This window comes from Phodopus roborovskii, unplaced genomic scaffold, assembly GCF_943737965.1.
Source record: "Phodopus roborovskii unplaced genomic scaffold, PHOROB, whole genome shotgun sequence".
Lineage (NCBI taxonomy): Eukaryota > Metazoa > Chordata > Mammalia > Rodentia > Cricetidae > Phodopus > Phodopus roborovskii.
In genome coordinates, this window is record NW_026125575.1 from 2,958,313 (window position 1) to 2,971,263 (window position 12,951).

A 12,951-nucleotide genomic window follows, 5' to 3' on the forward strand; every position below is an offset into this window, starting at 1 on the left:
AGGGTCCAGGACCACCATGGACAGACAGGCATGGAGCTCAAGTAGCAGCTCTGGAGCTCTGAGCTTACATCCTGAAGCACAGAGGAAGCTGAACAGGAAGGAATGGTGTGAGCTTCTGAGACCCCAAAGCCCACCCTCAAATGGCACCCCTCCTCCAACAAAGTCACAGCTCCGAACCCGCCCAAACAGTCCTGCCAGCCTGGGGGCCGTTCAGACATGAGCCTATGAGGGTCCCTTCCATTCAAATCAGGTGTTTGTGAGGGTGAGTGAGACAAACAAGTGGGAAATAAACAAGTGAGTTTGAGAGAGAGACTGCACATGTGAGAAAGCATGAGCGCATGAGGACACAAGGAAAAACCCGCCAGCAGGACCGCAATCATGGCAGCCCCCTGAAGAGCATTCTTGGAAATGCAACTAAAGCTATGTGGGCCCCTGATCTCCCTGAGGGCTGGTGGACAATGAGAACCAGGGCATAGACGGCTAAGGCCTCTATCTCAGGAGGCTGAGGCGCCAGTGGAATGTGTGTGTCCAAACACAGGAAGTCACCTCTGAGCCGGTGCAGGAGCACAACAGGGAATGTGGTCATGATAAAGAAAGAATGTCATGTTTTACCTGGAACAACAAAACATGTGCACAGCCAGATGAAAACCACAGAGATGGCCGTCAAGAAGGCTCAGGGGTAAAGGCACTTGCTGCCAAGCACGGCGCCCATCAAAGACAGTACAGGAAGGAGAAGCAGCCAGCGGAGCTCTACCTGGAGACTCAGGATGATACAAGACTATGGAGGGTGTGCAAGACTACACAAATAATTGAAGACATCAAACCCTCGGCTCCACAGGATCAGAGGAAACTTGGCATAATAAATATTCTTGGCTAATCATGGGTGTGGTATGAACCTACAGGCCTGTCTTCAGCCTCGTCTGTAAGAATGGACCTCTGCACTGCAACTCTCTTAACCCAGACCTGGTCTAGCCGGACAGACGGTAACCGGGACATAGCACTCATAGACATACGGCCTGGAAAACCAGAGCTGTTCTCACTCAAGCAGTCACACTACACTGCCTTCCTACTGGCTCTAAAAGTCACTTAAGCACTACATTACACTGTCTTCCTCTGGTTTCAAAACCATACAAACTCATGGTTCTAATTTGCTTCTAAGTTTCAACTGCAGAACAAACATAATTTCTATTTTTAAAAACTCTCCTTTTTTATTTTTATAACTTTTCATTGATTCTTTGTGAATTTCATACCATGCATCCCAATCCCACTCATCTCCCTATCTGCCCTCCATCCTGTAACCCGGCCCCCAAAAGAAAATAAAAATGATAAAAAAATTAAAATGGAAATTTAAAAAAAAAAAAAACAACTCACTGTGGAAACTACAGTGTATGTCATTGTGTGCCACCCAGTCTACCCTTTTGCCCAAATACTTTTACTTGCAAATGTTCATTGTAATGAATCACTGGTCTGGTTCAAGGTCTCTGGCTTCAGAGAACTACATTATCAACCCTGAATCCTCCCTGGGACTCCTCTCAGACACCTTCTGTTGTTGCCCTGTGTCATGGAGACCCTGAAGCTTGGTTCAGTAGGACTGGCCCCTTCACGTGCTCCAGCAGTTCTTAGGTGGACCGACTCAAAGCCCTGCATCTGGGCCTGTGTGATGGCTGAGTTGATCAGCCTGCCCACTCTCCTACACACACCTCACCATGGCCAGCTCTCCAGCACTGCCTTGGTAAGGGACCAGGTCACCTGAGTGCCAAAGCTGGCAAGGGGTAGAGCCGGTTCTCCGACACCCATACCACTAGGGCTGGCTCTGCCACCAGAGCCAGCTCTTCTGTGTTGCCCAGGCAAGGTGCAGGGCCCACTCCCCAGCCTTAGCTGGTAAGGGGTGGAGCCAGCTCTCCTGAACTCAAGTCCTCAGGGCAGACAGCCCAGCACCCACTGCACAGGAGCCTGCTCTACTATGCTGCCCAGCCCACTAATACTCCAGCTCTTCCCATTGTAATTCTAACAGGAAGATACTTCCTTCCATTCAGCAGCACACACTGCACTGGCCCATCCCCAAGGCAATCAATCCCACCACTGTTCCATGTGGGCTGCTCCCTGGGCTTCAAACTTCAAGTCAAGGGTTTTTAGGTGTCCCTCCACAGTATCAGAACAAATTAATCAAGTCAACAAGCAGAAAAGCATGTAAGTGTTTTATATGACTCGCTGGCACTAGTCTCTGAATCATCCCGGCAGTAAAAACAAAAAATAGTAAAACAAAAAAGCCCTTCTGGTTATATTTTTCACCGGGCTCAGGAAGAATTATTTGGCAGCTAACGGTAGTAAGTTCTCATAGTTTCCAGTTGAAAGTAACTGAAAAAATTCCCTTCCCTCTATAAAGCATGTTCAGTGGTTTTAGTCTCCATATAAGGGAAAGGGCGATTCTGAACATTTCAAGTTCATCCTTCTCTTCTAGCATTCCAACGCCCTTTGGGAGTTAATGCTGTAACTATTTAACAAGTGACTTCGGCTGTGGAAGAACCAGACCCCGGAAGGGCACTGAGGAGAACTACAGATCTTAGAATTGTTACTCTGAGGGGGAGAGAGAGGGCCTTTACACTACGAATATTTCCAAAGACAGAGAAATGTAAATGTTTAGCAGTTTATTAAAGGAGGAACTTTTTTAAAATAATAGTCATTAATTCATTAAAGAAGCTTTAGTATAGTCACTGATGGACTATATTACATAAACTCGCTTAAAAACTGGTAGGAGAAAAGATGCGTTTTCACGCAGAAAAAGCAGTACCCTCGCTACACTTGATTTGGTCTAGCTAACCCCACATTTTCAAAACCAAAGCCAAATTATGCACACTGGCCCTTCCACTTAAATACACGTGATGTTAGTAGACTTGCCAAGGATCACAAGCAGTGTCCCTCTTAGGAGGCAGCTCGCTCACGGAGCCCCCTGAACTCTGGGGACGTGTGTGCCCTCCTACACTTTAGCACTGACTGCTCCTGCCACACAACTTTCCTTTCCATACAACAATGGCAACTTGTCTTGGAAGACACACAGACATCTTCTAGAAATAAATAAAACGGCTCAAGATAGAATTCTGGAGAAAAGGAAAAGCAGAAAGGGTAGAAGGCACAGTTGGTATTTTCCCTCAATAGACATCCCTTCTCTGGGGCTGGGGCTTGGGAGGCGCAGTTAGGCAGCAGTGAGAAACGTGGTTAGGACAGGGGAACTTGGCTGAGTGCAGGCCAGCTGCTTGCCTGCCTAACATGCACAAAGCCCTGGGTCCGAGTCTCGGCATTTAAAGGGAAGAAAACTGCAGTGAAGACAGCTGACCGCAGGCTGCAGGCTGAGGTAAGGAGGAAGAAGCCTGTCTGGTAAGGGTGAGAGACGGCGTTCACTGCTGGTTTTAGAGTGTGCACTACAGTAACAGAAGAAACATGCGAGAGGAGTCAGAGGGAGGAATCTGTATCAGACTAACCTGGGCCTATGTGAGAGTCCCAGTCCTTATTCTTTGGGTGATTCAGACAGACAGACAGACCTTTAAGCTCAGTCCCAGGACAGTAAAAGGAAACAGTACCTCGCTTTACAAGTATAAGGATTAAATCAGCAAATGCTATAAACTCATACACAGCAACAGGTCAAAGGTAGCTTCAACTTAGTTAAAATTTTATTTCCTCAATTCTACAAACAACTATTTCCACATTCAGGGAGGCCATGAGAGCAAGCCCCTACTTAGGGCACAAAGGAGTGAGACACTGAAGACCTGTGCATCACAGGGGAACAGCTGAGGACAGAATCTTGTTCCTGCACTTTATCCTCGGGGACGATGAGCATGGCATCATGAAATGGACATGTACTTACTGGTTTCCTAAGGAAGAAGATGGACAATGCTCCAACCAGAGGCATGTCTCCAATCAGGGGCTCCAGGATCACTCTCATTGTCCCATGAATCTGAACTCACACAGGAAATCACACGTGAGAAAGCACAGCTCTTCAAGGCACTCGGTGACTTTTAAGCACGTGGCTTCACATGCCACTCGACTATTCCCACAAATACAAACGTACTTCTAAAATCTTCACAGCTAATAAAAACTCCAAAGCCTTGCTTTCTGAATATAGCCTAAAAATCCCTAAAATGAAAATATGAACAACTTACCTGGATACTTTTCACCCCGGCTCTACAAAAATATCGTTTGATCTCTAAATCGATTTCACAATTTCCTACAAAGCTAGAAGAGAAAAACTCTGCATTACATACAGTGGTTGGAATTAATTATCCTCTTTGTCATCTCCAGGGTTAGGCTTTGCAAAGTACATAACCAAGCAAAATGATGGTAAAGTACCCATACTCATACTGTAGCCCAAACCGATTGAAAATGCAGCCTATACTACAAGACTACTCCGCTACGCCAGGTTGCACTGATACACTGCTGCCACGTTTAACACTGCTATATCACCTGCGAGGAATACTGTGCATATTCTCTTGTTTTTGCTACACGTAAAGATCTTAACTGAATTTAGATACCTAACACATGGGAGGCTGAAGCTGGAGGACCATCAGTTTAAGGCCAGTCTGCACTACACAGTGTAAGACCCTTGGATGAGGATATGGCTCAGTTGGTAGACTGACTGCCTTGCATGAAGAAGCTCTGGGTATAATACCCAGCCTTGTATAAATCAGGTATGAAAGCTTTGTTAGATTCTTAGCACTCAAAGCTGTAAGCAGGAGAGTGACATCATCCTTAGCTACACAGAGTGCTCAAATTCTATCTCAAAAAACAAAAAATTTAAAAGCATGTAAACATCCACTTTCAAAGTAAAATATAAATAATAATGTGTAATTTTTAGAGTACTCCCCCCATAATTTCCTATTGATTCTTTGTGAATTTCACACCATGCACCCCATGTCCATTCATTTCCCAGTCCTTCCATAGCCATCCTCCACCCTTGTAACCTCCCAAAAGAAGATAGAAGCTGTGATATGTCAAGCGGTGTCACATGGTAGGTACATCTTTCTGTTCAAACACCTGTACCTGGAAATGTTCACTGCAATGAGTAAACGGTCCACTTCAAAGCCTCTGGTTTCTGCTACACTATCAATACCCGGTCCTCCTGGGACTCCTCTCTGGTGTCCTGCTGTTGCCCTGAATGGGGATCCTGCAGCTTTGGATCCACAGGACCAGTGCCTCCAGGAGCTCTAGCAGCTCACAGATGGTAGGTGTTAGGGTGGGCCAGCTCAGAGTTGTGGATCTGGGCCTGGGGGGGGGCAGCAGACTTGATCAGCTGGCCAGCCCTCCCTCCCTGCCCAGGTGAGGGGCAGGGCTGGTGGAACACTCCTTTGATAAAGGTGTTTTTATTTGTGTAACAAAAACTTTGCTTAAAACCCAACAAAAGATCTTATTTTGCCAGCAGTAGATCTCATGACCTTTCTCCTTAGTCACAAAAATCCTCCCTTATATGCTAAAGGGCTTCATGATATTAAGGGTTAGAAACAGCTTGCTCTGAAGTTTCAAACCTAAGAAGTATGAAACAAATGGCTCTTTACTATGACAGCGCAAGGCAGGTGGTTATTTACAACATGAACATGAAATGCTGAGTACATTCCCTTATGGGATATGTGGAATTTGACCTGTCTTAGCTGAGGTTACTACTGCAGTGATAAAAAAAAAAAAACCATGGCCAAAGGCAAACTGGGGAGGAGAGGATTTAATTCGCTCACAGTTCCAAACAACAGTTCATCAAAGGCAGTGAGGAGGAACCTGGAGGCAGAAGCTGATGCAGAGACCATGGAAGAGGAGCTGCTTACTGTCTCCTTACCATGTTTTCTTAGAGAACCCAGGACCATCAGCTGAGGAATGGTCCCACCCATCGTGGGCTGGGCCCTCCCAGACGGATCACTAACAAAATGACCTAAAGGCCTGATCAATTATGGTTCTCTCCTTACAAATTACTCTATGTCAAGCTGACATAACCCTATTCTTTGTTGTTAGAAGTGCAAAATCCCAGCACCCGCAAGGCAGGGGCAGCCAGAGCACTGTGAGTTCTTGGCCATTGCAGTCTACAGAGTGGGGTCTGGGACAGCAGGGGCTACATGGAAAAACCCCGTCTCAAACAAAACAAAACAACAACAAAAAAGAAATACGGTAACATAAACCTTTCTGTGCAAGTCTGGGGAAACTGACAAGTCAAATTAGGAAGGGTCTAAGCCAGTGGTTCTCAACCTTCCTACGCTGTGACAACACAGTTGCTCATGTTGTTACTTTTTGCTGATACTTCATAACTGTGATTTTGCTATGGAGTGTCTCAGACAGTAAGACCATTGGAAACATGTTTTCAATAGTTGCCAAACCACAGGTTGAGACCACTGGTTTAAGCACATGAACAAAATTCTTCCAGGATATACTGTCTACAGATTCCTCACACTGAGGATTATTCTCTACCTTGTTGCTAATATAACCTGCTATAAAACTAGCATTAAAAAATTTCCTTTTTAAACCAATATAAAACCCAACACATGTCCTCTTTATTGCCCAACTTGTTTCATTTCCCTGTCTTTGTCATACAGAATCGTAGTGGACAAAAGCTGCTAAAGCTGCATTTTCAAACTGATATGCATCGAAGGAATTACTCAAATAGTTTGTTTAATGCCAGAACAATTTTTGGGCAATGTTTTTGCTCTTTTGGCTTTTGGGGGGGGGGTGGCTACCACTCAGCTCCCAAATAACTCACACATGGAGGTTCATTCTTCCTTATAAATGGCCAGCCTTAGCTTCGCTTGTTTCGTGACAGCTTTTCTTAACCTAAATGGTCCTTTTGTCTCTGGGCTTTTATGTTTCTTACCCCTGCGTGTCTTCCTTTCGCTATTACCCCAAGGCTGGCTGGGTGGCTGCCCCTGACATCGTCCTCCTCTTGTTCTCTTGCTGCCCCCCTTACTCGTTTCTCCTTCTCTTTATATCTGCCTGACAGCCCTGCCTATCCTTGCTCCCACCCTGCTATTGGCCATTCAGCTCTTTAGTAGATCATCAGGCATCTACTGATCGTCACAGCTTCACCAGAATTAAACAAAAGCAGCATAAACAAAAGCCACTCACCTTAAAATAATATTCTACCACAAACAATGATAGAGTACAAGGTTTCTATCTCCATGGAGCTTGTCATCTGCCCCATGGACAGACCTTGTGGGATACACCCTAACCTAAGACACAGGTGGACCACCATGGAGCTCATACCCAGGCCTGTTGGCAAGCCTAATGGAGCCTGGCCCACATAAGACCCATAATCTTGCCTCCTATTTATTCCATGGATGACAATGTTGTTTGCACAAGCATCACATATATTAAAGATGGAAGTTTACTCGTATCAGAGACATTCAACATTTCTTTCTAAAATAAAGGTAATTGATACAAAGTCCATGTAATTATTATATCACTATACTCTGGAAACTCACAAATGATTAAAAAAAAATTACCCTTAGTCTAGGCTCAAAAGAGCAGACTCAACTGCTAACAGTCCTCTGCCTTGTTTATTTTGAGAGTCTTTCACTGACACCTAGGGCTCACAGACTAAGGCTAGGCTGCCAGGCCACAGAATAAGAGATCCTCTTGTCTCTGCTTCCTCGATCCTGGGATTTCAAATGAACCATCATGCTTGTTTCCTTAGTGGGTTCTAGGGACTGAACAAAGCAACCATTTTATCAACTGTGCTGTCTAAAGATCCCATCACAAGGGGAATTGTCCTTGTTTTCTTTCAGTATTTTCTTCATTGTTAATGTACAGAAATGCAATTGATTTGACTGCATTTGGCTACTTGGCTGAATTCATTTTAGTTTTAAGTATTTGTTTTTGTTTTTTCAGACAGGGTCTTTGTATAGTTGGCCCCCATAATCTCACAGGAAGCGGCACCATTAGGAGGAATGGAGTCACTACAGGGGTGGGCTGTGAGGTTCCTATGATCAGGATGTCACCCAATGTTGACTTGCTGCTGCATGCCAGATGTAGGACTCTTAGCTGGTACTACAACACCATGTCTGCCTGCATGTCACCACGCTCTCTGCCATAATAATAATAATGGACTAAACCTCTGCTACATGTGAGCCAACCCAAGTAAATGTTTTCTTTGTAAGAGCTGCCTGCAGTGGCCATGGTGTCACTTTACAGTGACAGAAACCCTAACTAATACGGTCTCACTATGTAGCCCTTGGCTGACTTAGAACTTGAATGTGGGCCAGTCTGCTTCCAGAGTGCTGGAATTAAATGTGTATGCCATCACAATTGGCTTTAAAACTTTTTGTGGAATTTTTTTCTGTAAGACCTCATCATTTGTAAACATTGTTTTTCACTTTGGATTCCTGTTACTTCATTATGTTGTATGTGACTTCTATAGGTTAAACTTTAAAAAAAAAAAATCATGAAAGAGCACAGAATTTGTTAAATTTATCGTCTGTATCAAGTGAGATGACCATGGCAGTCTCCACCACTCCCTTCCTAAAATAAAGCGGTGTGTTTTACAGACTGGATTTCCTGTCCTGAATAACATATGCATTCTGGGAATAAATTCAATTTGCTACTGTTTTGTTGAGGATTTTTATATAAGGTTCATAAGGACTATTTATTAGATTACAGTTTTCTTGTAGATGATATGATTTCTATTATTCAATACATTTTTAGAAATGTATTTTATTTTGTGTGTATGGGGTGTTTTATATGCATGTATGTCTGTGTACCCTGGTGTGTGCCTGATGCCCGTGGAGGCCAGAAGAAGATGCTGGATCCCCTGGAGCTGGAGTACAGATGGCTGTGAGCTGCTTTGTGGGTACTGGGAACCAAACTCATGCTGTCTGGAAAGTTGCCAGTGCTCTTAACTGCTGAGACATCTTTCCAGCCCCATTATATTTAATATATTCGATGAATGACAGTCTAGATTATGAGGAACTCAAAGGAAATTCATTATATCCTCTATCTTATACATACAACCAATTAAATGCTATATGTCGGTAACCATGTCAAAATATGACGCAAATGAAAACTTACCTAATCTGAAGGTCCATGATAATTTGTCTTTTGTCTACATTTTCAGTATAAACCTTAACACCATTGACTCTAAGGGGCTGAAACAATAAATAGTTTAATTTAAAACAGAGAAAGACTTAATAGCAAACAAACTTAAAATACAGAATAGATGCCGTAAGAACAAGTTTAACATCGGATCACGAGTATAATTCTGGTTGATAACACACTGTCTAACTTTGACAACTATTTAACTTGTGTCCCTCAGTTTTCTCATCTGTAAGCTATAAATAACAGGGACAGCGAAGTGAGATGACTGTGAATTTCAATGACACGATGAGCAGAAGTACACTGTAAGGCAGACAGTGAGTATTCGGTAGACAAGGGCATTACGTTTGTTGTTAGCATATGCAATAAATATATGTGCTTTTATTTTGAAGCCCCCTTTTGCCCTCATCTCTTTCAGTTTATTCTGGTGCTTTTCTTCCATTCTATCCTTGTTAATACTTCCCATTACCTTTGATTTATGTAAGTTTTTGCTTTAAAATTTCAAAAACAAACACCAAAAACACTGGGCTTTTGAGTAGATAAAAAAGACAAGGTACAGTCAGGAGTGGTAGTGAAGGTCTGTAGTCACAGCCCTGTTTTAAAAGGCCGAAACATGGGATTGCCACTTCCAGGCCAGTGTGGGCTACACAGTGACACCCTGCCTCAAAAAGAAAAATAATACTTAATATATGATACAGATAATTGATTATGCAAGCACAAAAGACAGACCATAAGACTGCTGTATTTCTTTCTTTCTTTTTTTTTTTTAAGACTTACTTTTACTTATGTGTATGCTGAGACTTTAAGAGAATGTCATTGCACCTGAGCTAGAGTCACAGGCGATGGTAAGTCAATTGTTGTGGGTACCAGAAATCAAACTTCGATCCTCAGAAAGAGGTCTGAAACACCGAAACATCTCCCTGGCCTACAGGTAGCATTTAAAGGCCAGACTGTGCTCTGTAGCAAGACTGTCTCAAAATGCCAAAAAACTAGATCTGCCCCTCACAGGGAGCGGGAGAGGGAGAGGGAGGGGGGGGGCCTAGCTGGGAAGAAGGGAGAGGGACAGAGAAGGGGGGGCTAGCTGGGAAGAAGGGGGCCAACAGTAGTGGGAAGAGGAAAAGAGCAGGCGATGGAGGTATATGTCAGAATTTATTACTTAATCATAAAGTTTTCTATCATAAATATGCATCAAGAGATGATTTCCCATCTAACTTTTAGGAAATGCTGAGAATGAAGACATTTGTAAGAAAACAAATTCAATAATTTATACAGAAAATTTTTGTTTGATAATATACAATTAAATTTTTGTACAGACATGAGTGATATAATACTTATGAAATCTGGATTGGTATTTGTTTTATGAGTGTTCTGCCTGCCTACGTGTCTCTGCATTGCACACACACATCGTGCCCTTGGAGGTCAGAGAGGGCACAGAATCCCTGGGTCTGGAGTCACAAAGTGTTGTGAGACATGATGTGACTAAACTTTTCTTTTTTTTGAGACAGGGCTTCTCGTGTAGTCCTGGCTATCCCAGATTCCACTCTGTAGACCAGGCTGTCCTAGAACTCACAGAACTCCGCCTGCCTGTGCATCCTGAGCGCTGGGATTAAAGGTGTGTGTCCCCCACTAATTTGGATTGCTTTTTGTTAAAGCTAGTAATTTGTATTTAAAATTGTCACTATTTTAAAAAGCCACAAACAGGACAGGAGAAACAGCTCAGTGGTTAAGAGCACTTGCTGCTCTTCCAGAGGGCTTGAGTTTGGTTTCCAACACCCACATCAGGCAGCTGTATGAATGCCTGTAACTCCATCCATCTCCAGAGGCTCGGACACCACCTTCAGGACTCCATGAAAACCTGTATGCATATATAACATATTCTCACACAGACACACATATACACACATAACAAAAATATAAATTAATTTAAAAAGTAAAACAGAAACAACAAAATATAAACAGCAGAGTGAGAGCGAGGCAATAAGCAGGCAGAGTCAGAACGCGTCATTGGGAAAGACTACGGGATTTGCAGGCCTTTCAATGCTCTTCAAAATGAACAATTCCCTTCAGGGCCTGGAACACTGCTGTGCTTTTACAGCAGTCCTACTGTGTGCGTGAGAAAGGGCACTAAGGAAGCAAGGAACTGACCTGCTGACCCACGTCCACTTTCGTGAAGCTGAAGGTGCTGAGGTGGGCATTTGCTCCTCGCACAGCTGGCTCTATGGTTTCTCGAAAGAGCTTCTCTATAAATTGACAAATAAAGGGCCACATGTGCTTCACAGTCTAGAAGGAAAAGGAACTCATGTTAAATAACTGTTATGATGTATGATACATAATTTAAGTGAGTCACTAAGAAAAATTATCATGTAGTCTATCAGAAAGCTAAAACAAAAGGGAGAGATGGTCTTGTTATTCAAAAGCAGTCCTGTCTAATGTGTTCTAAATGTTAAGCATTTATTTCAACAATAAACTACTGATTAGACAATATGCTACAGGAATTAGTTCCTTTGGTTTGACAATCTCTTTAAACATGTCTGCATATCTAATAATCACTAAAAGTCCATGGCTTCAACTGACTGGAAAAACTTAAGCTATGGCCAGGCAGTGGTGGCACAGCCTTTAATCCCCAGCACTCAGCAGGCAGAGACAGGCAGATCTCTTGAGTTTGAAAGGTCAGGCTGGGAGGGTAGTTCAGTGGTACACTTGCCTCTGGTGGTCCTTGGTTTGATCTCAACATCACAACGAAACTACACCAAACACAACAAAAGCTGTGTGGACCTCAGTAATCAATCCTGCATTTTATAATCACACATTAACTTGTATAACAGTAAAGTGATAACTGTCTAGGTCAGGGTCACTATATTGCCTTAGATAAGCTCAGAACACCAGCCAAGAGAGATTCAGCCTAAAACTTACTGAAACAAAAACATCCATTTAAAGGTATCATAGATGGGTAGTTTCTTGGGAGTTATTGTTCTCTTTATAATATTTCTAGTCGGTCTGCTTGTGATTTCTATAAAGCGTATGTGAGCAGCCTCTATTTGAGAATGAAGACACGAAGCCAGATGGCAATACCATGCAAGCACATGCATAAACCTTAGGTCAGTGACACAGCTCTCGATCTTCCCAGGGGAAAGCCACATACTGCTTGCAACAGCCCTCTGGGGAGCGGAAGCCTGCACACTGCCATCTCAGCTCCAATGCTACCAACACTAAAATTCCCAAACATGGGAAGACAGTCTCTGGCCCTCTAATTCCCACAGAATATTTGGAATATGCTAATCTTACCTTATTTAGCCATTCTGCTCTTTCGGTGTCTGGAAAATGAACCTGAGAGAGAAAAACACACACGCATGACTTAATGACTCCTGACAATCATAAACAAAATGATCCATAGGCTATTTCATATTTGTATTATCCTGTGTTTACATACGTTCTTTAAAACACTCTGCTCCAACACTTTCTAACACGGTCGCAGTGAAGGGAAGTTGATAAGTGTGGTACCTTACTTGCCACATTCTAAGAACTTGGAGGGAAAGGGTTTGGGGCCCACAAATACCAGAGCCTTCACGGCCTCCCACCACCCAAGTGGGTGCTCCCTGGCATCTGAAACTTCAAAGTACAAAAAAAAAAAAAAAAAAAAAAGCCTTCCTGCCTTTTAAAAATGACATTATCGTTTGCTAGAGCTCTAGACTCAGACCTCACGATCCGTCTCCTCTTTTTGCATCCTCCTTTCAGTCCTAGCCAGATGACTTCTACACGCAAGGGTCATCTCCATCAGTCTCCTGCCCACTCCCAAATGCATACCGAAACCACAGTCCTCCACAGGCCAGGCCTACTTGTCAGAAAAGTGACTGAAAATGCAGAAAGAACCCTACTTAAAAAGTAGGTGAAGAGTGT

General features: G+C 43.3%; 1 protein-coding gene across 3 annotated transcripts in view; it reads right to left on the reverse strand.

Annotated features, from left to right (window-relative positions):
- The window catches only part of Esyt2 (extended synaptotagmin 2), a 72,537-nt gene that overhangs the window by 37,630 nt on the left and 21,956 nt on the right, over positions 1 to 12,951 (reverse strand). For all 3 annotated transcript variants that reach the window (XM_051177833.1, XM_051177832.1, XM_051177831.1), the window contains exons 2-6: positions 12,340 to 12,381; positions 11,200 to 11,334; positions 9,031 to 9,107; positions 4,158 to 4,230; positions 3,863 to 3,952 (exon numbers count right to left, since the gene is read on the reverse strand). In XM_051177833.1, the coding sequence (XP_051033790.1) occupies positions 3,863 to 3,952; positions 4,158 to 4,230; positions 9,031 to 9,107; positions 11,200 to 11,334; positions 12,340 to 12,381 (417 nt within the window). The remainder of the gene's footprint in view (positions 1 to 3,862; positions 3,953 to 4,157; positions 4,231 to 9,030; positions 9,108 to 11,199; positions 11,335 to 12,339; positions 12,382 to 12,951) is intronic.